Source organism: Petromyzon marinus, chromosome 84, assembly GCF_048934315.1.
Source record: "Petromyzon marinus isolate PM22_M1 ecotype Great Lakes invasive population chromosome 84, UKy_Petmar_22M1.pri1.0, whole genome shotgun sequence".
NCBI lineage: Eukaryota > Metazoa > Chordata > Hyperoartia > Petromyzontiformes > Petromyzontidae > Petromyzon > Petromyzon marinus.
In genome coordinates this window covers 1,644,356-1,670,426 of record NC_133749.1, presented here as the reverse complement: position 1 = coordinate 1,670,426, position 26,071 = coordinate 1,644,356, and the positions used below count along the sequence as shown (strand labels likewise).

Below are 26,071 nucleotides of genomic sequence, written 5' to 3'. Positions count from 1 at the left end.
CAGTGTGTGTGTCAGTGTGTGTGTGTCTTTGTGTGTCACTGTGTGGGGAGCGATAGTGTAGTGGTTAGCACTACGCTGCGCTATGAACCTGGCGACCCGGGTTCGATTCCCGCTCACGGCCAACACCGGTGACGATTATCTGAACCGGTCCCGGGCCTCCCCTAGGTCGACTCAGCCTGAAATGAGAACCTGGTGCGGTGTGTAAACATCGCCACTGGGGAGACAAAGGCGGCCGGGCGTGGTGCTGGTAGCCACCCACCCCCTCGTGTACCGTTACCGGCCTTCATAGGTGGTGCTCGCTAACAGCACTTGCCCCTACAGTCTGTTAAGGCTGCGCGGGGGATCTTTGTCTTCCCCGTTGGTTCCAGACGGCAACACTGTGGTGAGCAGTGCCTTGGGGGGGGGGAGGGCAAACTGAGATTCGCCTTTCCCTTCATGGCGTCTGTGACCACCACAGCGGCCAAACGGGGGCTCTGGATGGGTGCGAGGAGCTGGTAACACCTCCACCAAACCACAAAACACTAAAAATATCAAACGAAATTTGTGCTGGAGGCCCCCGGGGGGACAGCCGTCTATGACGTCTCCTGGCCAAACCCCAATTGGCGGAGCCAGGAGAAATGAATCTCAACCCTCGGGGCTCCTCCAGAAACAACGAAAAACCACTACGGGTGGCCACGTGGAATGTTCGAACGCTCACAGCGGAGGAGAGGCTGCCGCTCTCTCTGTCGGGAGCTGGACCGGTACCGCCTGGATCTCTGTGGCATTCAGGAGGTCCGGTGGACCGGTTCTGGCTCCTGCCACCATGAGGGGTGGACAGTCCTCTACTCGGGGCAGCAGACTGCCAAACAACAGGGTGTGGCTCTGAACAAAAGAATGAAGGGGGCGTGGGAGCGTGGCGGTGAGGTGTGGGAAGCTGTAAGTCCCAGGCTACTTTGGGCTCGCCTTCCCATCAACCAGAGGCGAGGAGTGGTGGTCGTAGTTACTTATGCCCCCACCGAAGACGAACATCCATGGAAGGATGCAGGCAAGGCAGTTGTGGAGAGAGTGGAGAGTTTCCCATACCTGGGCAGTGTGCTCATGACCGGCTCCGGTTTGATAGCAGAGGTCTCACTCTGAATCAGTCGAGCGGCAATATCTTTTCATCGGTTGCGTAACGCTGTGTGGAAGCTACCTGGTCTGTCGCTCCGCACTAAGCTTCAGGTCTTCTCGGCCACGGTCATTCCCTCCCTTCTCTACGCTTGCGAAACGTGGACCCCCCTGATGGAACATCCTCGCCGGTTAGAAACATTTAGGCTGGCCTGCCTACGATCCATCCTGGGTTTAACCAGACTGGATTGTGTGAGCTCACAAATCCTTGAAAGATCTGGGCAAGGTCCCATCGGTGAGCTCCTCCGGCAGGCAAGGCTGTGATGGCTGGGTCATGTAGCCTGCATGCCCAGCCACCGCATGCCGAAACAGCTTTTGTTCGTCCGGATCGAGGGGGCTAAACGGGCGCGGCACGGGCTAGAGAAGAGATGGAGTGATGTGGTACAGGAGGTCGTGGAGCTGAGTGGACTTGCCGATGACTGGTACCAGCGGTGTCAAGATCGGCCTCTGTGGAGGAGGCTCATGAAGGATGCTACTGGGCAGTTGGAGGCAGTCGCCCTCCAACAACAACGGAGGGCGGAGGAGCGACGCTCACAACAGCGAGCGGAGCGCCGGGTGGCTAAAGCACAGCAGGTTGGCACAGTAGGGGGCACAGGTGGTGCATCAGCCACTCATCTCAGTCAGTCGACCCGTGGCACCTGGGTCTGCCCCGTGACCTCCTGCCAGCGGGCGTTCGACACTTCACGTGGCCTCAGCGTGCACCTAGCCTGGCACGGGCGTCGTGGTGACGTCACCGCCGCTTAGTGGCGAATGGCGGTTGTTGTTGTGTGTGTCACTGTGTGTGTGTCTGTGTGTGTGTGTCACTGTGTGTCCGGGTGTGAGAGTGTTCAATTCACGCTCACACCGGTGACGATTATCTGAAACGGTCTTGGGCCTCCTCTAGGTCGACTCAGTCTCAAATGAGTACCTGGTGTGGTGTGTAGTGAACATCGCCACTGGGGAGACAAAGGCGGCCGGGCGTGGTGGTGGCCACCCACCCCCTCGTGTGTGCCACACCGCCGGTAGCCTTCATAGGCGCTGCCGCTACTCGCTACTCACAGCACTTGCCCCTACAGCCTGCTAGAGGCTACCTGGGGGATCTTTGTCTGTGTGTGTGTAGGTGCTGCTACTCGCTACTAACAGCACTTGCCCCTACATCCTGCTAGAGGCTACCTGGGGGATCTTTGTGTGTGTGTAGGTGCTGCTACTCGCTACTAACAGCACTTGCCCCTACATCCTGCTAGAGGCTACCTGGGGGATCTTTGTGTGTGTGTAGGTGCTGCTACTCGCTACTAACAGCACTTGCCCCTACAGCCCTGCTAGAGGCTACCTGGGGGGTCTTTGTCTGTGTGTGTGTAGGTGCTGCTACTCGCTAGTAACAGCACTTGCCCCTACAGCCCTGCTAGAGGCTACCTGGGGGATCTTTGTCTGTGTGTGTAGGTGCTGCTACTCGCTAGTAACAGCACTTGCCCCTACAGGTTGCTAGAGGCTACCTGGGGGATCTTTGTCTGTGTCTGTGTAGATTACCTGGACAATGCAAACAACAAGATGGCCATCCAACAGGCGGACCGCGTCCTCAAGAAACACAGAGACCTACACTGTGCCAAGGTGCACACACACACACAGTCACACACACACACACACAGTCACACACACACAGTCACACACACACACACAGTCACACACACACAGTCACACACACATACACACAGTCACACACACCTACACACAGTCACACACATACACCTACACACACACAGTCACACACCTACATACACACACAGTCACACACACACACAGTCACACACACACACCTACACACACACAGTCACACACACACCTACACACACACAGTCACACACACCTACACACACACACACACAGTCACACACACACCTACACACACACACAGTCACACACACACACAGTCACACACCCACACCTACACACACACACAGTCACACACACACACCTACACACACACCTGCACACACACACACCTACACACACACACAGTCACACTCACACACCTACACACACACACACACCTACACACACACACCTAAACACACACACAGTCACACACACACCTACACACACACCTACACACACCTACACACACACACCTACACACACACACAGTCACACACACACACAGTCACACCTACACACACACACAGTCACACACACACCTACACACACCTACACACACACCTACACACACAGTCACACACACACACACACCTACACACACACAGTCACACACACCTACACACACCTACACACACACACAGTCACACACACACACCTACACACACACACAGTCACACACACACAGTCACACACCCGCACCTACACACACACACAGTCGCACACACACAGTCATACTCACACACCTACACACACACACACCTACACACACACACCTACACACACACCTACACACACACCTACACACACACACACCTACACACACACACACAGTCACACTCACACACCTACACACACACACACACCTACACACACACACCTACACACACACACCTACACACACCTACACACACCTACACACACACCTACACACACACGTACACACACACACGTACACACACACACCTACACACAACAACAACAACAACAACCGCCATTCGCCACTAAGTGGCGGTGACGTCACCACGACGCTTGTGCCAGGCTATGTGCACCCTGAGGCCACGTGAAGTGTCGAACGCCCGCTGGCAGGAGGTCACGGGGCAGACCCAGGTGCCACGGGTCGACTGACTGAGATGACTGGCTGATGCACCACCTGTGCCCCCTACTGTGCCAACCTGCTGTGCTTTAGCCACCCGGCGCTCCGCTCGCTGTTGTGAGCGTCGCTCCTCCGCCCTCCGTTGTTGTTGGAGGGCGACTGCCTCCAACTGCCCAGTAGCATCCTTCACGAGCCTCCTCCACAGAGGCCGATCTTGACACCGCTGGTACCAGTCATCGGCAAGTCCACTCAGCTCCACGTCCTCCTGTACCACATCACTCCATCTCTTCTCTAGCCCGTGCCGCGCCCGCTTAGCCCCCTCAATCCGGCCAAACAAAAGCTGTTTCGGCATGCGGTGGCTGGGCATGCGGGCTACATGACCCAGCCATCGCAGCCTTGCCTGCCGGAGGAGCTCACCGATGGGACCCTGCCCAGATCTTTCAAGGATTTGTGAGCTCCTCACACAATCCAGTCTGGTTAAACCCAGGATGGATCGTAGGCAGGCCAGCCTAAATGTTTCTAACCGGCGAAGATGTTCCATTAGGGGGGTCCACGTTTCGCAAGCGTAGAGAAGGGAGGGAATGACCGTGGCCGAGAAGACCTGAAGTTTAGTGCGGAGCGACAGACCAGGTAGCTTCCACACAGCGTTACGCAACCGATGAAAAGATATTGCCGCTCGACTGATTCGGAGTGAGACCTCTGCTGTTAAACTGGAGCCAGTCATAAGCACACTGCCCAGGTATGGGAAACTCTCCACTCTCTCCACAACTGCCCCATCACCGATTGGGAGTTGTGGGGGTGGAGTGTCCGATGGTACAAAATACCCAGGCAGGTGCTTAGTTTTGGTGGGGCTGATGGTAAGGCCCCACCTCTTAGTGGCACGCTCCAGTCTCAGCAGCAGCGTCTTCAACTCCTCCTCTGACTGAGCAGCTATTACCAAGTCATCAGCATACATAACGTGGTTGAGCAATAGGGAGCCATCCCTTGACCGCACCCGGGCATCGATTAGCCTCCCATTATATCTGTACCATATGGAGATTCCCCCGGTACAGCTATTGAAGGCTTCACGAACTACGTGGTCAAAATAGATGTTAAATAATGTGGGAGCCAGAGGACATCCCTGTCGCACCCCAAGGTGTACAGGGAATGGCTCTGACTCCCGGCCACGTAGTTTTACCCGGGCCCGCTCACCATCATGAAGGTCCTTAATGATCGTGAGCAGAGGGTCAGGTACTCCAAAAGCACGAAGAACGACCCAGAGCCCAGGCCTACTGATGGTATCATAGGCCTTGACCAGGTCAATAAAGCAGAGATGTAGGTCTTGTTGGAATTCCCTACACCTCTGCTGTAGCAGACGGACAGAAAATATGGCATCTGTGCAGGACCGCCCTTTCCTGAAACCACATTGGGGCTCCGCAAGCCTCTCCTCAGCGTGCCTGGCAAGGCGATGCTGAATAATCCTTGCCAGGACCTTTCCCGGCACACTGAGGAGTGAGATGCCCCTGTAGTTGTTACAGTCTGTGCGGTCCCCCTTCTTAAAAAGGGGGACCACCAGGGCATCCTTCCAATCCTGCGGAACCCGTCCAGTGGTCCAGACTGTTGTTATGATGTCATATAGGGCAGTCTGTGCACAAACGCCACCCTCCCTCAGCATTTCGCTTGGGAGATCATCTCTGCCCGCTGCCTTTCCTGGTCTCAGACTCCGTATCGCCTTCAATACTTCCTCAGCAGATGGCACCTCAGCCAGCCACTCACAGGGGGTGACTTCATCCAATATTTGAGGCACCGCAGCCTCAGCAGGGTCATCCTCACTTTGTGCCACGATGTTTTCCTGGCTGAGGGATTTTCCCTCCCCCAGGACCTCACAGAAATGCTCAGCAAATCTGCGAACCTGTTCCTGGGGGTCGGAAATTGGATCACCGTTTTTTCCCCTAACGATGGTAATAGGTGTGGCGCTGCAGGTTACTTTTTTGATGGAGTTAAATAGAGATTTGTGATCACGGGCCACTGAGGCAGACTCCATCTCCTCAGCAACCCGCGACCACCACCCATCCTTGCAGCGCCTCACGGCTCTCCGAACCTCCGAGCGAAGGCTGCGGTAAGCCTCCTCATTCTCTGACGTGGGATTCTGTAGCCGATGACAGTGGGCCTGTCGCTTTTTCTCAACCATCGTGAACAACTCCTCTGTCATCCAGGGTGTCTGGGGAGGTCTGGACCGCGTACCCAAAGCAGCCATTGCAGCTGCATGAGTCACAGTCCTAAACCTCGCCCATTTACCCTCGACATCAGGAGGAGTCGGGGACGATACCAATCCCAGCCGCAAGCGATGATGAAATTCTCGCTTGCAACTTTCATCAGATAACTGAGACCAGGCCACTTTAGGTTGGAATGGGGTCCTGGGTGTACACCCACCACCGGAGTGGAAGAATGGCCGGCGCATCTTACAGATGACTAGTCGATGGTCAGAGGGCAGATCAGCTCCACGGTAGGTCCTGGTGTCAAGGACATGGGCTCGCATTCGCTGGTCCGTCACTATGTAGTCCAGCAGATGTTCTTGCTTGGACCCGGCATGCATCCATGATGTTGTGTGGATGCGCCGATGCCGGAACAGTGTGTTGGTAATTACAAGCCCATGGGCTGCACAAAAATCTAGCAGCCTCCTACCGTTGTTATTGAGCTGATCTGGCCCATGCCCTCCAATCACTCCAGACCAGGTGCCAGTATCATGACCAACTCGGGCATTGAAGTCACCCAACATGATGACTCTATCCCGAGGGGCCACTTTAGCCAGCACCTGTGACAGGAGGTCATAGAAGGCATCTGACTCATCGGCTTTGCCTGCATCCCTCCACGGATGTTCATCTTCGGTGGGGGCATAAGTAACCACGACCACCATTCCTCGCCTCCGGTTGATGGGAAGGCGAGCCCAAAGTAGCCTGGGGCTTACAGCTTCCCACACCTCACCGCCACGCTCCCACGCCCCCTTCATTCTTTTGTTCAAAAGAAGACCCACACCCTGTTGTTTGGCGGTCTGCTGCCCCGAGTAGAGGACTGTCCACCCCTCATGGTGGCAGGAGCCAGAGCCGGTCCACCGGACCTCCTGAATGCCGCATAGATCCAGGCGGTACCGGTCCAGCTCCCGACAGAGGAGTGGCAGCCTCTCCTCTGCAGTGAGCGTTCGAACATTCCACGTGGCCAACCGTAGTGGCTTTTCGTTGTTTCTGGAGTAGCCCCGAGGGTAGGTATTCAATCTCCTGGCTCCGCCAATTGGGGTTTGGCCAGGAGACGTCATAGACGCCTGGCCCCCCGGGGCCTCCGGCACAAGCTTAGTTGTTACATATTTCAGTTTAATTCGTAGTTTCGTGGTAATTAATTGAAGGTGGAGGGGTTACCAGCCCCTCGCACCCGTCCAGAGCCCCCGTTTAGCCCCTGTGGTGGACACATATGCCATGAGGGGAGGAGCCAATCAAAATTGGATCTCCCCCCACAGCGCTGTCCACGACAGAGTTGCCCGTCCGGCACCGCGAGGAGGTAGGGGGTTGTTTTGCCGGACACACCTACACACACACACTTACACACACACACCTACACACACACACCTACACACACACACACCTACACACACACACACCTGGGCCACGAGGGTAGGTGGTGGGTGAGTTAGTGGCTGGGTGAATGAATGGGTGAGTGGGTGGCTGGGTCAGTGAGTGAGTGAGTTAGCAAGTGGGTGAGTGAGTGCGTGCGTGGCTGGGTCAGTGAGTGAGTGAGTGGATCGGTGGGTGGGTGGGTGGGTGAGTGAGTGGGTGGGTGGGTGGGTGAGTGAGTGGGTGGGTGGGTGAGTGAGTGGGTGGGTGGGTGGGTGAGTGAGTGGGTGGGTGGGTGAGGTGAGTGAGTGGGTGGGTGGGTGAGGTGAGTGAGTGGGTGGGTGGGTGAGTGAGTGAGTGGGTGAGTGAATGAGTGGGTGAGTGAATGAGTGAGTGAGTGAGTGGGTGAGTGGGTGAGTGAGTGAGTGAGTAGGTGAGTGAGTGGGTGAGTGAGCGAGTGGGTGAGCGAGTTGGTGAGTGAGTGGTGAGCGAGTTGGTGAGTGAGTGGTGAGTCAGTGGGTGAGCGAGTTGGTCAGCGAGTTGGTGAGCGAGTTGGTGGGTGAGCGAGTGGGTGAGCGAGTTGGTGAGCGAGTGGGTGAGCGAGTTGGTGAGCGAGTTGGTGGGCGAGTGGGTGAGTGAGTTGGTGAGCGAGTGGGTGAGCGAGTGGGTGAGTAAGTTGGTGAGCGAGTTGGTGACTGAGTGAGTGAGTGGTAGCGAAGTGGTGAGCGAGTTGGTGAGTGAGTGGGTTAGTGAGTGGCTGGGTGAGTGACTGAGTGGGTGAGCGAGTTGGTGAGCGAGTTGGTGAGTGAGTGGTGAGTGAGTGGGTTAGTGAGTGGCTGGGTGAGTGACTGAGTGGGTGAGCGAGTTGGTGAGTTGGTGACTGAGTGAGCGAGTGAGTGAGCGAGCGAGTGAGTGAGCGAGTGAGTGAGCGAGTTGGTGAGTTGGTTACTGAGTGAGTGAGTGGTGAGCGAGTTGGTGAGCGAGTTGGTGAGTGTGTGGGTTAGTGTGTGGCTGGGTGAGTGACTGAGTGGGTGAGTGACTGAGTGGGTGAGTGAGTGGTGAGTGAGTGGGTTAGTGAGTGACTGAGTGGGTGAGCGAGTTGGTGAGCGAGTTGGTGAGCGAGTGGGTGAGCGAGTTGGTGAGTGTCTGCCCTCACCTCCAGGTGCTCAAGGCGATTGGCCTGCAGCGTCTTGGCCGCCAGGATGAGGCCCTGGGCCTCGCTCGTGACGTTGCTGCTCTGGAACCGACAGACGACAACTCACTACAGGCACTCACCATCCTGTACCGGGAGATGCATCGGCGTGCGTGACACCCAGTCACTCACCTAGACACTCACCTAGTCACTCACCTAGTCACTCACCTAGTCACTTACCTAGTCACTCACCTAGACACTCACCTAGTCACTCAGTCACTCACTCACCTAGACACTCACCTAGTCACTCACCTAGACACCTAGTCACTCACCTAGACACTCACCTAGTCACTCAGCCAGACACTCACCCAGACACTCACCTAGTCACTCACCTAGACACCTAGTCACTCACCTAGACACTCACCTAGTCACTCACCTAGACACTCACCTAGTCACTCACCCAGTCACTCACCTAGTCACTCACCCAGTCACTCACCCAGTCACTCACCCAGTCACTCACCTAGTCACTCACCCAGTCACTCACCTAGTCACTCACCTAGACACCTAGTCACTCACCTAGACACTCACCTAGTCACTCAGCCAGACACTCACCCAGACACTCACCTAGTCACTCACCTAGACACCTAGTCACTCACCTGGACACTCACCTAGTCACTCACCTAGACACTCACCCAGTCACTCACCTAGTCACTCACCTAGACACTCACCCAGTCACTCACCCAGTCACTCACCTAGTCACTCACCTAGTCACTCACCTAGTCACTCACCTAGTCACTCACCTAGTCACTCACCTAGACACTCACCTAGTCACTCACCCAGTCACTCACCTAGTCACTCACCCAGTCACTCACCTAGTCACTCACCTAGACACTCACCCAGTCACTCACCCAGTCACTCACCCAGTCACTCACCTAGTCACTCACCTAGTCACTCACCTAGTCACTCACCTAGACACCTAGTCACTCACCTAGTCACTCACCCAGTCACTCACCTAGTCACTCACCTAGTCACTCACCTAGTCACTCACCTAGACACCCAGTCACTCACCTAGTCACTCACCCAGTCACTCACCTAGGCACTCACCTAGTCACTCAGCCAGTCACTCACCTAGTCACTCACCTAGTCACTCACCTAGTCACTCAACTAGTCACTCACCCAGTCACTCACCCAGTCACTCACCTAGTCACTCACCCAGTCACTCAGTCACTCACCCAGTCACTCACCTAGACACTCACCTAGTCACTCACCTAGTCACTCAGCCAGTCACTCACCTAGTCACTCACCTAGTCACTCACCTAGTCACTCACCTAGTCACTCAACTAGTCACTCACCCAGTCACTCACCCAGTCACTCACCTAGTCACTCACCTAGTCACTCATTTAGTCACTCACCTAGTCACTCACCCAGTCACTCACCCAGTCACTCACCTAGTCACTCAGTCACTCACCTAGTCACTCACCTAGTCACTCACCTAGTCACTCACCTAGACACTCACCTAGTCACTCACCTAGTCACTCACCTAGTCACTCACCTAGTCACTCACCCAGTCACTCACCTAGTCACTCACCCAGTCACTCAACTTGTCACTCAGCCAGTCACTCACCCAGTCACTCACCTAGTCACTCACCCAGACACTCACCCAGACACTCACCCAGACACTCACCTAGTCACTCACCTAGTCACTCACCCAGTCACTCACCCAGACACCCAGTCACTCACCTAGACACTCACCTAGTCACTCACCTAGTCACCTAGTCACTCACCTAGTCACTCACCTAGTCACTCACCTAGTCACCCAGTCACTCACCTAGACACTCACCCAGTCACTCACCAGTCACTCACCCAGTCACTCACCAGTCACTCACCTAGACACTCACCCAGTCACTCACCTAGTCACTCACCTAGACACTCACCCAGTCACCCAGTCACCCAGTCACTCACCCAGTCACTCACCTAGTCACTCACCTAGTCACTCACCCAGTCACTCACCCAGTCACTCACCCAGACACTCACCCAGTCACTCACCCAGACACTCAGTCACTCTCTTAGACACTCACCCAGACACTCACCCAGTCACTCACCCAGTCACTCACCTAGTCACTCACCCAGTCACTCACCTAGACACTCACTTAGTCATTCAGCCAGTCACTCACCTAGACACTCACCTAGTCACTCACCCAGTCACTCACCTAGACACTCACCCAGTCACTCACCCAGTCACTCACCTAGACACTCACCCAGTCACTCACCCAGTCACTCACCTAGTCACTTACCCAGTCACTCACCTAGACACTCACTTAGTCACTCAGCCAGTCACTCACCTAGACACTCACCTAGTCACTCACCCAGTCACTCACCCAGTCACTCACCTAGTCACTCACCTAGTCACTCACCCAGTCACTCACCTAGACACTCACTTAGTCACTCAGCCAGTCACTCACCTAGACACTCACCCAGTCACTCACCTAGTCACTCACCCAGTCACTCACCTAGACACTCACTTAGTCACTCAGCCAGTCACTCACCTAGACACTCACCCAGTCACTCACCCAGTCACTCACCCAGTCACTCACCTAGACACCTAGTCACTCACCCAGTCACTCACCCAGTCACTCACCTAGACACTCACCTAGTCAATCAGCCAGTCACTCACCCAGTCACTCACCTAGACACTCACCCAGTCACTCAGCCAGTCACTCACCCAGTCACTCACCTAGTCACTCACCTAGTCACTCAACCAGTCACTCACCCAGTCACTCACCTAGACACTCACCTAGTCACTCACCTAGTCACTCACCTAGACACTCACCTAGTCACTCACCCAGTCACTCACCTAGTCACTCACCTAGTCACTCACCTAGTCACTCACTCAGATACTCACCTAGTCACTCACCTAGTCACTCACCTAGTCACTCACCCAGACACTCACCCAGTCACTCACCCAGTCACTCACCCAGTCACTCACCCAGTCACTCACCTTGTCACTCAGCCAGTCACTCACCCAGTCACTCACCTTGTCACTCACCCAGTCACTCACCCAGTCACTCACCCAGTCACTCACCCAGTCACTCACCTTGTCACTCAGCCAGTCACTCACCCAGTCACTCACCTTGTCACTCAGCCAGTCACTCACCCAGTCACTCACCTAGTCACTCACCCAGACACTCACCCAGTCACTCACCTTGTCACTCAGCCAGTCACTCACCCAGTCACTCACCCAGTCACTCACCTTGTCACTCAGCCAGTCACTCACCCAGTCACTCACCTAGTCACTCACCCAGACACTCACCCAGACACTCACCTAGTCACTCACCTAGTCACTCACCCAGTCACTCACCCAGACACCCAGTCACTCACCTAGACACTCACCTAGTCACTCACCTAGTCACCTAGTCACTCACCTAGTCACTCACCTTGTCACTCAGCCAGTCACTCACCCAGTCACTCACCTAGTCACTCACCCAGACACTCACCCAGTCACTCACCTTGTCACTCAGCCAGTCACTCACCCAGTCACTCACCCAGTCACTCACCTTGTCACTCAGCCAGTCACTCACCCAGTCACTCACCTAGTCACTCACCCAGACACTCACCCAGACACTCACCTAGTCACTCACCTAGTCACTCACCCAGTCACTCACCCAGACACCCAGTCACTCACCTAGACACTCACCTAGTCACTCACCTAGTCACCTAGTCACTCACCTAGTCACTCACCTAGTCACTCACCCAGTCACTCACCCAGACACCCAGTCACTCACCTAGACACTCACCTAGTCACTCACCTAGTCACCTAGTCACTCACCTAGTCACTCACCTAGTCACTCACCCAGACACTCACCTTGTCACTCAGCCAGTCACTCACCCAGTCACTCACCTAGTCACTCACCCAGACACTCACCCAGACACTCACCTAGTCACTCACCTAGTCACTCACCCAGTCACTCACCCAGACACCCAGTCACTCACCTAGACACTCACCTAGTCACTCACCTAGTCACCTAGTCACTCACCTAGTCACTCACCTAGTCACTCACCCAGTCACTCACCCAGACACCCAGTCACTCACCTAGACACTCACCTAGTCACTCACCTAGTCACCTAGTCACTCACCTAGTCACTCACCTAGTCACTCACCCAGACACTCACCTTGTCACTCAGCCAGTCACTCACCCAGTCACTCACCTAGTCACTCACCCAGACACTCACCCAGACACTCACCTAGTCACTCACCTAGTCACTCACCCAGTCACTCACCCAGACACCCAGTCACTCACCTAGACACTCACCTAGTCACTCACCTAGTCACCTAGTCACTCACCTAGTCACTCACCTAGTCACTCACCCAGACACTCACCTTGTCACTCAGCCAGTCACTCACCCAGTCACTCACCTAGTCACTCACCCAGACACTCACCCAGACACTCACCTAGTCACTCACCTAGTCACTCACCCAGTCACTCACCCAGACACCCAGTCACTCACCTAGACACTCACCTAGTCACCTAGTCACTCACCTAGTCACTCACCCAGTCACTCACCCAGACACCCAGTCACTCACCTAGACACTCACCTAGTCACTCACCTAGTCACCTAGTCACTCACCTAGTCACTCACCCAGTCACTCACCTAGTCACTCACCCAGTCACTCACCCAGTCACTCACCCAGTCACTCACCTAGTCACTCACCCAGTCACTCACCTAGTCACTCACCTAGACACCTAGTCACTCACCTAGACACTCACCTAGTCACTCAGCCAGACACTCACCCAGACACTCACCTAGTCACTCACCTAGACACCTAGTCACTCACCTGGACACTCACCTAGTCACTCACCTAGACACTCACCCAGTCACTCACCTAGTCACTCACCTAGACACTCACCCAGTCACTCACCCAGTCACTCACCTAGTCACTCACCTAGTCACTCACCTAGTCACTCACCTAGTCACTCACCTAGTCACTCACCTAGACACTCACCTAGTCACTCACCCAGTCACTCACCTAGTCACTCACCCAGTCACTCACCTAGTCACTCACCTAGACACTCACCCAGTCACTCACCCAGTCACTCACCCAGTCACTCACCTAGTCACTCACCTAGTCACTCACCTAGTCACTCACCTAGACACCTAGTCACTCACCTAGTCACTCACCCAGTCACTCACCTAGTCACTCACCTAGTCACTCACCTAGTCACTCACCTAGACACCCAGTCACTCACCTAGTCACTCACCCAGTCACTCACCTAGGCACTCACCTAGTCACTCAGCCAGTCACTCACCTAGTCACTCACCTAGTCACTCACCTAGTCACTCAACTAGTCACTCACCCAGTCACTCACCCAGTCACTCACCTAGTCACTCACCCAGTCACTCAGTCACTCACCCAGTCACTCACCTAGACACTCACCTAGTCACTCACCTAGTCACTCAGCCAGTCACTCACCTAGTCACTCACCTAGTCACTCACCTAGTCACTCACCTAGTCACTCAACTAGTCACTCACCCAGTCACTCACCCAGTCACTCACCTAGTCACTCACCTAGTCACTCATTTAGTCACTCACCTAGTCACTCACCCAGTCACTCACCCAGTCACTCACCTAGTCACTCAGTCACTCACCTAGTCACTCACCTAGTCACTCACCTAGTCACTCACCTAGACACTCACCTAGTCACTCACCTAGTCACTCACCTAGTCACTCACCTAGTCACTCACCCAGTCACTCACCTAGTCACTCACCCAGTCACTCAACTTGTCACTCAGCCAGTCACTCACCCAGTCACTCACCTAGTCACTCACCCAGACACTCACCCAGACACTCACCCAGACACTCACCTAGTCACTCACCTAGTCACTCACCCAGTCACTCACCCAGACACCCAGTCACTCACCTAGACACTCACCTAGTCACTCACCTAGTCACCTAGTCACTCACCTAGTCACTCACCTAGTCACTCACCTAGTCACCCAGTCACTCACCTAGACACTCACCCAGTCACTCACCAGTCACTCACCCAGTCACTCACCAGTCACTCACCTAGACACTCACCCAGTCACTCACCTAGTCACTCACCTAGACACTCACCCAGTCACCCAGTCACTCACCCAGTCACTCACCTAGTCACTCACCTAGTCACTCACCCAGTCACTCACCCAGTCACTCACCCAGACACTCACCCAGTCACTCACCCAGACACTCAGTCACTCTCTTAGACACTCACCCAGACACTCACCCAGTCACTCACCCAGTCACTCACCTAGTCACTCACCCAGTCACTCACCTAGACACTCACTTAGTCATTCAGCCAGTCACTCACCTAGACACTCACCTAGTCACTCACCCAGTCACTCACCTAGACACTCACCCAGTCACTCACCCAGTCACTCACCTAGACACTCACCCAGTCACTCACCCAGTCACTCACCTAGTCACTTACCCAGTCACTCACCTAGACACTCACTTAGTCACTCAGCCAGTCACTCACCTAGACACTCACCTAGTCACTCACCCAGTCACTCACCCAGTCACTCACCTAGTCACTCACCTAGTCACTCACCCAGTCACTCACCTAGACACTCACTTAGTCACTCACCTAGTCACTCACCCAGTCACTCACCTAGTCACTCACCTAGACACTCACCTAGTCACTCACCCAGTCACTCACCCAGTCACTCACCTAGTCACTCACCTAGTCACTCACCTAGACACTCACCTAGTCACTCACCCAGTCACTCACCTAGTCACTCACCCAGTCACTCACCTAGTCACTCACCTAGACACTCACCCAGTCACTCACCCAGTCACTCACCCAGTCACTCACCTAGTCACTCACCTAGTCACTCACCTAGTCACTCACCTAGACACCTAGTCACTCACCTAGTCACTCACCCAGTCACTCACCTAGTCACTCACCTAGTCACTCACCTAGTCACTCACCTAGACACCCAGTCACTCACCTAGTCACTCACCCAGTCACTCACCTAGGCACTCACCTAGTCACTCAGCCAGTCACTCACCTAGTCACTCACCTAGTCACTCACCTAGTCACTCAACTAGTCACTCACCCAGTCACTCACCCAGTCACTCACCTAGTCACTCACCCAGTCACTCAGTCACTCACCCAGTCACTCACCTAGACACTCACCTAGTCACTCACCTAGTCACTCAGCCAGTCACTCACCTAGTCACTCACCTAGTCACTCACCTAGTCACTCACCTAGTCACTCAACTAGTCACTCACCCAGTCACTCACCCAGTCACTCACCTAGTCACTCACCTAGTCACTCATTTAGTCACTCACCTAGTCACTCACCCAGTCACTCACCCAGTCACTCACCTAGTCACTCAGTCACTCACCTAGTCACTCACCTAGTCACTCACCTAGTCACTCACCTAGACACTCACCTAGTCACTCACCTAGTCACTCACCTAGTCACTCACCTAGTCACTCACCCAGTCACTCACCTAGTCACTCACCCAGTCACTCAACTTGTCACTCAGCCAGTCACTCACCCAGTCACTCACCTAGTCACTCACCCAGACACTCACCCAGACACTCACCCAGACACTCACCTAGTCACTCACCTAGTCACTCACCCAGTCACTCACCCAGACACCCAGTCACTCACCTAGACACTCACCTAGTCACTCACCTAGTCACCTAGTCACTCACCTAGTCACTCACCTAGTCACTCACCTAGTCACCCAGTCACTCACCTAGACACTCACCCAGTCACTCACCAGTCACTCACCCAGTCACTCACCAGTCACTCACCTAGACACTCACCCAGTCACTCACCTAGTCACTCACCTAGACACTCACCCAGTCACCCAGTCACTCACCCAGTCACTCACCTAGTCACTCACCTAGTCACTCACCCAGTCACTCACCCAGTCACTCACCCAGACACTCACCCAGTCACTCACCCAGACACTCAGTCACTCTCTTAGACACTCACCCAGACACTCACCCAGTCACTCACCCAGTCACTCACCTAGTCACTCACCCAGTCACTCACCTAGACACTCACTTAGTCATTCAGCCAGTCACTCACCTAGACACTCACCTAGTCACTCACCCAGTCACTCACCTAGACACTCACCCAGTCACTCACCCAGTCACTCACCTAGACACTCACCCAGTCACTCACCCAGTCACTCACCTAGTCACTTACCCAGTCACTCACCTAGACACTCACTTAGTCACTCAGCCAGTCACTCACCTAGACACTCACCTAGTCACTCACCCAGTCACTCACCCAGTCACTCACCTAGTCACTCACCTAGTCACTCACCCAGTCACTCACCTAGACACTCACTTAGTCACTCAGCCAGTCACTCACCTAGACACTCACCCAGTCACTCACCTAGTCACTCACCCAGTCACTCACCTAGACACTCACTTAGTCACTCAGCCAGTCACTCACCTAGACACTCACCCAGTCACTCACCCAGTCACTCACCCAGTCACTCACCTAGACACCTAGTCACTCACCCAGTCACTCACCCAGTCACTCACCTAGACACTCACCTAGTCAATCAGCCAGTCACTCACCCAGTCACTCACCTAGACACTCACCCAGTCACTCAGCCAGTCACTCACCCAGTCACTCACCTAGTCACTCACCTAGTCACTCAACCAGTCACTCACCCAGTCACTCACCTAGACACTCACCTAGTCACTCACCTAGTCACTCACCTAGACACTCACCTAGTCACTCACCCAGTCACTCACCTAGTCACTCACCTAGTCACTCACCTAGTCACTCACTCAGATACTCACCTAGTCACTCACCTAGTCACTCACCTAGTCACTCACCCAGACACTCACCCAGTCACTCACCCAGTCACTCACCCAGTCACTCACCCAGTCACTCACCTTGTCACTCAGCCAGTCACTCACCCAGTCACTCACCTTGTCACTCACCCAGTCACTCACCCAGTCACTCACCCAGTCACTCACCCAGTCACTCACCTTGTCACTCAGCCAGTCACTCACCCAGTCACTCACCTTGTCACTCAGCCAGTCACTCACCCAGTCACTCACCTAGTCACTCACCCAGACACTCACCCAGTCACTCACCTTGTCACTCAGCCAGTCACTCACCCAGTCACTCACCCAGTCACTCACCTTGTCACTCAGCCAGTCACTCACCCAGTCACTCACCTAGTCACTCACCCAGACACTCACCCAGACACTCACCTAGTCACTCACCTAGTCACTCACCCAGTCACTCACCCAGACACCCAGTCACTCACCTAGACACTCACCTAGTCACTCACCTAGTCACCTAGTCACTCACCTAGTCACTCACCTTGTCACTCAGCCAGTCACTCACCCAGTCACTCACCTAGTCACTCACCCAGACACTCACCCAGTCACTCACCTTGTCACTCAGCCAGTCACTCACCCAGTCACTCACCCAGTCACTCACCTTGTCACTCAGCCAGTCACTCACCCAGTCACTCACCTAGTCACTCACCCAGACACTCACCCAGACACTCACCTAGTCACTCACCTAGTCACTCACCCAGTCACTCACCCAGACACCCAGTCACTCACCTAGACACTCACCTAGTCACTCACCTAGTCACCTAGTCACTCACCTAGTCACTCACCTAGTCACTCACCCAGTCACTCACCCAGACACCCAGTCACTCACCTAGACACTCACCTAGTCACTCACCTAGTCACCTAGTCACTCACCTAGTCACTCACCTAGTCACTCACCCAGACACTCACCTTGTCACTCAGCCAGTCACTCACCCAGTCACTCACCTAGTCACTCACCCAGACACTCACCCAGACACTCACCTAGTCACTCACCTAGTCACTCACCCAGTCACTCACCCAGACACCCAGTCACTCACCTAGACACTCACCTAGTCACTCACCTAGTCACCTAGTCACTCACCTAGTCACTCACCTAGTCACTCACCCAGTCACTCACCCAGACACCCAGTCACTCACCTAGACACTCACCTAGTCACTCACCTAGTCACCTAGTCACTCACCTAGTCACTCACCTAGTCACTCACCCAGACACTCACCTTGTCACTCAGCCAGTCACTCACCCAGTCACTCACCTAGTCACTCACCCAGACACTCACCCAGACACTCACCTAGTCACTCACCTAGTCACTCACCCAGTCACTCACCCAGACACCCAGTCACTCACCTAGACACTCACCTAGTCACTCACCTAGTCACCTAGTCACTCACCTAGTCACTCACCTAGTCACTCACCCAGACACTCACCTTGTCACTCAGCCAGTCACTCACCCAGTCACTCACCTAGTCACTCACCCAGACACTCACCCAGACACTCACCTAGTCACTCACCTAGTCACTCACCCAGTCACTCACCCAGACACCCAGTCACTCACCTAGACACTCACCTAGTCACCTAGTCACTCACCTAGTCACTCACCTAGTCACTCACCCAGTCACTCACCTTCCCCTTACACCACTACTCACCACCACCCCCCGTGTCTCCTCACCCCTCCTCACCGGGTGAGCAGCCGAGCTGGTGATGAAGCTGTACGAGTCTGCGGTGAGAAAGTTCCCGGCTAACGAGGACCATCAGGCCCACCTCTTCATGGCCTACGTGCGCATCGGGGAGTACAAGAAGATGCAGCACGTACGGAGACTCTGCAGACACAGCCCTGGTCACCTCGTCGTCATCGTCATCGTCGTCATCATCGTCATCATCGTCGTCATCGTCATCATCATCGTCGTCGTCGTCATCATCGTCATCATCGTCATCATCGTCGTCATCATCGTCATCATCGTCGTCATCGTCGTCATCGTCGTCATCATCGTCATCATCGTCATCATCATCGTCATCGTCGTCGTCATCATCGTTGTCATCGTCATCAACGTCATCATCGTCGTCATCATCGTCATCATCATCGTCATCATCATCAGTTACATCATCATCAGCTACATCATCATCAGCTACATCATCATCAGCTACATCATCATCAGCTACATCATCATTATCAGCATCATCATCGCCACCATCAACACCAACAGATTCATCATCATCATGATGATGATGATGACGATGATAATGTTGGTGATGATGGTGATGATGGTGCTGCTGCTGATGTTGGTGATGATGTTGGTGATGTTGGTGATGATGTTGGTGATGATGTTGGTGATGATGTTGGTGATGATGGTGGTGATGTTGTTGGTGATGTTGTTGGTGATGTTGTTGGTGATGTTGTTGATGATGTTGTTGGTGATGTTGTTGGTGATGTTGTTGTTGGTGTTGTTGGTGATGTTGGTGATGTTGATGGTGATGTTGGTGATGATGATGGTGATGTTGGTGATGATGGTGATGATGGTGCTGCTGCTGATGTTGGTGATGATGTTGGTGATGTTGGTGATGATGTTGGTGATGATGGTGGTGATGCTGGTGATGATGGTGGTGATGTTGTTGGTGATGTTGTTGGTGATGTTGTTGGTGATGTTGTTGGTGATGTTGTTGGTGATGTTGTTGGTGATGTTGTTGGTGATGTTGTTGGTGATGTTGTTGGTGATGGTGTTGTTGTTGATGGTGTTGTTGGTGATGTTGTTGGTGATGTTGATGTTGGTGATGTTGTTGGTGATGTTGTTGATGATGTTGTTGGTGATGTTGTTGGTGATGTTGTTGGTGATGTTGATGTTGGTGATGTTGATGTTGGTGATGTTGTTGGTGATGTTGTTGGTGATGTTGTTGGTGATGTTGTTGGTGATGTTGATGTTGGTGATGTTGATGTTGGTGATGTTGTTGGTGATGTTGTTGGTGATGTTGTTGGTGATGTTGTTGGTGATGTTGTTGGTGATGTTGATGTTGGTGATGTTGTTGGTGATGTTGTTGGTGATGTTGTTGGTGATGTTGTTGGTGATGGTGTTGTTGTTGATGGTGTTGTTGTTGATGTTGTTGATGTTGTTGGTGGTGGTGTTGATGGTGTTGTTGTTGATGTTGTTGTTGATGTTGTTGTTGATGTTCTTGTTGATGATGTTGTTGTTGTTGATGTTGTTGTTGATGTTCTTGTTGATGTTGATGTTGTTGATGTTGTTGTTGATGTTGTTGTTGATGTTGTTGATGTCATTGTTGATGTTGTTGATGTTGTTGATGTTGTTGTTGATGTTGTTGATGTTGTTGTTGATGTTGTTGTTGATGTTGTTGTTGATGTTGTTGATGTTGTTGTTGATGATGTTGTTGATGTTGTTGATGTTGTTGTTGATGTTGTTGATGTTGTTGATGTTGTTGTTGATGTTGTTGTTGATGTTGTTGATGTTGTTGATGTTGTTGTTGATGTTGTTGATGTTGTTGTTGATGTTGATGATGTTGATGTTGTTGATGTTGTTGTTGTTGTTGATGTTGTTGTTGATGTTGTTGATGTTGTTGATGTTGTTGATGTTGTTGATGTTGTTGTTGATGTTGTTGTTTAGGCGGCGATGGCTCTCTATAAGGTGACCCCGAAGAATCCGTATTACTTCTGGGCTGTCATGAGTGTCGTCATGCAGGTAGCCAGCTACACACACAGCTACACACACAGCTACACAGCTACACACACAGCTACACAGCTACACACACAGCTACACACACAGCTACACACACAGCTACACACACAGCTACACACACAGCTACACACAGCTACACACACAGCTATACAGCTACACACACAGCTACACACACAGCTACATACACAGCTACACACACAGCTACACACACAGCTACACACACAGCTACACACAGCTACACACACAACACTACACACAGCTACACACACAGCTACACAGCTACACACGGAGCTACACAGCTACACACACAGCTACACAGCTACACACACAGCTACACACAGCTACACACACAGCTACACAGCTACACACACAGCTACACACACAGCTACACAGCTACACACACAGCTACACACACAGCTACACACACAGCTACACAGCTACACACACAGCTGATGATGGTGGTGATGGTGGTGATGGTGGTGGTGGTGATGGTGGTGATAGTCGTGATAGTGGTGATGGTGGTGATGATGGTGGTGGTGATGGTGATGATGATGGTGATGGTGGTGATGATGGTGATGGTGGTGGTGATAGTGGTGGTGATGGTGGTGATGGTGATGGTGGTGGTGATGGTGATGATGGTGGTGGTGATTATGGTGGTGATTATGGTGGTGATTATGGTGGTGATGGTGGTGATGGTGGTGGTGATGATGGTGGTGATGGTGGTGATGGTGATGGTGGTGATGGTGGTGATGGTGGTGGTGGTGATGGTGGTGATAATCGTGATAGTGGTGATGGTGGTGATGGTGGTGGTGATGGTGATGGTGGTGGTGATAGTGGTTGTGATGGTGGTGATGGTGATGATGATGATGGTGATGATGGTGGTGATGGTGGTGATGATGGTGATGGTGGTGGTGATGGTGATGATGGTGGTGGTGATTATGGTGGTGATTATGGTGGTGATGGTGGTGATGGTGGTGGTGATGGTGTGGTGATGGTGGTGGTGATGGTGATGATGGTGGTGGTGGTGATGATGGTGGTGGTGGTGATGGTGGTGGTGATGGTGGTGATGATGGTGATGGTGGTGGTGGTGATGATGATGGTGATGATGATGGTGGTGGTGGTGGTGGTGGTGGTGATGGTGATGGTGGTGATGGTGGTGATGGTGGTGGTGGTGGTGATGGTGGTGATGGTGGTGGTGATGGTGGTGATGGTGGTGGTGATGGTGGTGGTGCAGGCTCTCTCGGTGGGTGGGAGTCAGCTGGCCACCACGATGTTCCTGCCCCTGGCTGAGAGGATGGTGCTCAAGATGGTGACGGAGAATCGCATCGAAGCAGAGGCAGAGGTGAACCAGACAGCTACTTAGCCAGCTACCCAGATACCCAGCCAACTACCCAGATACCCAGCCAGCTACCCAGCCAGCTACCCAGCTACCCAGCCAGCTACCCAGCTACCCAGCTACCTTGCCAGCTACCCAGCCAGCTACCTTGCCAGCTACCCAGCCAGCTACCCAGCCAGCTACCCAGTTACCCAGCCAGCTACCTTGCCAGCTACCCTGCCAGCTACCCAGCCAGCTACCCAGCCAGCTACCCAGCTACCCAGCTACCCAGCCAGCTACCCAGCCAGCTACCCAGATACCCAGCCAACTACCCAGATACCCAGCCAGATACCCAGCCAGCTACCCAGCTACCCAGCCAGCTACCCAGCCAGCTACCCAGATACCCAGCCAGCTACCCAGCCAGCTACCTAGCCAGCTACCCAGCCAGCTACCCTGCCAGCTACCCTGTCAGCTACCCAGCTACCCAGCCAGCTACCCAGCCAGTTACCCAGCCAGTTACCCGGCCAGCTACCCAGTCAGCTACCCAGCTACCCAGCCAGCTACCCAGCTACCCAGCTATTCAGCCAGCTACCCAGCCAGCTACCTTGCCAGCTACCCAGCCAGCTACCCTGCCAGCTACCCAGCCAGCTACCCAGCTACCCTGCCAGCTACCCAGCCACCCTGCCAGATACCCAGCCAGCTACCCTGCCAGCTACCCTGTCAGCTACCCAGCCAGCTACCCTGCCAGCTACCCTGCCAGCTACCCTGCCAGCTACCCAGCCAGCTACTCAGCCAGCTACCCTGCCAGCTACCCTGCCAGCTACCTTGCCAGCTACCCAGCCAGCTACCCAGCCAGCTACCCAGCCAGCTACCCAGCTACCCTGCCAGCTACCCAGCCAGCTACCCAGCTACCCTGCCAGCTACCTTGCCAGCTACCCAGCCAGCTACCCTGCCAGCTACCCTGTCAGCTACCCAGCCAGCTACCCTGCCAGCTACCCTGCCAGCTACCCTGCCAGCTACCCTGCCAGCTACTCAGCCAGCTACCCTGCCAGCTACCCTGCCAGCTACCTTGCCAGCTACCCAGCCAGCTACCCTGCCAGCTACCCAGCCAGCTACCCAGCCAGCTACCCTGCCAGCTACCCAGCCAGCTACCCAGCTACCCTGCCAGCTACCCTGCCAGCTACCCTGCCAGCTACCCAGCCAGCTACCCAGCCAGCTACCCTGCCAGCTACCCAGCCAGCTACCCAGCTACCCTGCCAGCTACCCAGCCAGCTACCCAGCCAGCTACCCAGCCAGCTACCCAGCCAGCTACCCAGCCAGCTACCCAGCCAGCTACCCAGCCAGCTACCCAGCCAGCTACCCAGCCAGCTACCCAGCTACCCTGCCAGCTACTCAGCCAGCTACCCTGCCAGCTACCTTGCCAGCTACCCAGCCAGCTACCCAGCCAGCTACCCAGCCAGCTACCCAGTTAGCTACCCAGCCAGCTACCCAGCTACCCAGCCAGCTACCCAGTTACCCAGCCAGCTACCCAGTTAGCTACCCAGCCAGCTACCCAGCTACCCAGCCAGCTACCCAGTTACCCAGCCAGCTACCCAGTTAGCTACCCAGCCAGCTACCCAGCTACCCAGCCAGCTACCCACCCAGCTACCCAGCCAGCTACTCAGCTACCCAGCCAGCTACCCAGCTACACGGCCATCGTGAACGGTGACCTGGGTTCGATTCCCGCTCACGGCCACCACCAGTGACAGCGATGATCTGAACCGCTCCTGGGCTTCCCCTAGGTCGACTCAGCCTCAACTGAGTGCTACCTGGTGTAGCTGTGGTGTGTAGTGAACATCGCCAGCACTGGGGGAGAGACAAAGGCGGCCGGGCGTGGTGCTGGTAGCCAGCCACCCCCTCTGTATGTGTGTAGGTGCTGCTACTCGCTACTAGCAGCACTTGCCCCTACATCACTGCTAAGGCTACCTGGGGGATCTTTGTCTGTATGTAGGTGCTGCTACTCGCTACTAACAGCACTTGCCCCTACAGCCTGCTAGAGGCTACCTGGGGGATCTTTGTCTGTGTAGGTGCAGCTACTCGCTACTAACAGCACTTGCCCCTACATCACTGCTAAGGCTACCTGGGGGATCTTTGTCTGTGTGTGTAGGTGCAGCTACTCGCTACTAACAGCACTTGCCCCTACATCACTGCTAAGGCTACCTGGGGGATCTTTGTCTGTGTAGGTGCAGCTATTCGCTACTAACAACACTTGCCCCTACATCACTGCTAAGGCTACCTGGGGGATCTTTGTCTGTGTGTGTAGGTGCTGCTACTCGCTACTAACGGCACTTGCCCCTACATCACTGCTAAGGCTACCTGGGGGATCTTTGTCTGTGTAGGTGCAGCTACTCGCTACTCACAGCACTTGCCCCTACATCACTGCTAAGGCTACCTGGGGGATCTTTGTCTGTGTAGGTGCAGCTACTCGCTACTCACAGCACTTGCCCCTACATCACTGCTAAGGCTACCTGGGGGATCTTTGTCTGTGTGTAGGGGCTGCTACTTGCTACTCACAGCACTTGCCCCTACATCACTGCTAAGGCTACCTGGGGGATCTTTGTCTGTGTGTAGGGGCTGCTACTTGCTACTCACAGCACTTGCCCCTACATCACTGCTAAGGCTACCTGGGGGATCTTTGTCTGTGTGTAGGGGCTGCTACTTGCTACTCACAGCACTTGCCCCTACATCACTGCTAAGGCTACCTGGGGGATCTTTGTCTGTGTAGGTGCAGCTTTACCTCCTCATTTTGGACCTCCTCAACAAACATGAAGCTGCACTGCAGCTTATCAAGGGCAGCCTGGGAGGTGAGGGGGTGAGTGAGTGGGTGAGTGAGTGGGTGAGTGAGTGGGTGAGTGAGTGAGTGGGTGAGTGAGTGAGTGGGTGAGTGAGTGGGTGAGTGAGTGGGTGAGTGAGTGAGTGGGTGAGTGGGTGAGTGAGTGAGTGGGTGAGTGAGTGGGTGAGTGAGTGGGTGAGTGGGTGAGTGAGTGAGTGGGTGAGTGAGTGAGTGGGTGAGTGAGTTGGTGGGTGAGTGGGTGAGTGTGTGAGTGAGTGAGTGAGTGGGTGAGTGGGTGAGTGAGTGGGTGAGTGAGTGGGTGAGTGAGTGGGTGAGTGGGTGGGTGAGTGGGTGAGTGAGTTGGTGAGTGAGTTGGTGAGTGAGTTGGTGAGTGAGTTGGTGAGTGAGTGGGTGAGTGAGTGGGTGAGTGAGTGGGTGAGTGGGTGAGTGAGTTGGTGAGTGGGTGAGTGAGTGGGTGAGTGTGTGAGTGAGTGAGTGGGTGAGTGAGTTGGTGAGTGAGTTGGTGAGTGGGTTGGTGAGTGGGTGAGTGAGTTGGTGAGTGGGTGAGTGTGTGAGTGGGTGAATGTGTGAGTGGGTGAGTGAGTGAGTGGGTGAGTGAGTGGGTGAGTGGGTGAGTGAGTGGGTGAGTGGGTGAGTGAGTGGGTGAGTGAGTTGGTGAGTGGGTGAGTGTGTGAGTGGGTGAATGTGTGAGTGGGTGAGTGAGTGAGTGGGTGAGTGGGTGAGTGAGTGGGTGAGTGAGTGGGTGAGTGAGTGGGTGAGTGGGTGAGTGAGTGAGTGAGTGGGTGAGTGGGTGA

At 54.3% G+C, this 26,071-nt stretch overlaps 1 protein-coding gene across 1 annotated transcript in view; it reads left to right on the top strand.

Moving 5' to 3' along the window:
• Nucleotides 1–25,358, top strand: part of LOC116938318 (N-alpha-acetyltransferase 25, NatB auxiliary subunit-like) — a 30,758-nt gene extending 5,400 nt beyond the window's left edge. Inside the window, exons 2-7 of the mRNA XM_076057717.1 lie at nt 2,648–2,733; nt 8,618–8,756; nt 19,137–19,255; nt 21,058–21,132; nt 22,364–22,471; nt 25,209–25,358. Coding sequence (XP_075913832.1) covers nt 2,648–2,733; nt 8,618–8,756; nt 19,137–19,255; nt 21,058–21,132; nt 22,364–22,471; nt 25,209–25,343 — 662 coding nt within the window. The 3' untranslated portion in view covers nt 25,344–25,358. The remainder of the gene's footprint in view (nt 1–2,647; nt 2,734–8,617; nt 8,757–19,136; nt 19,256–21,057; nt 21,133–22,363; nt 22,472–25,208) is intronic.
• Nucleotides 25,359–26,071: the final 713 nt, after the last annotated feature.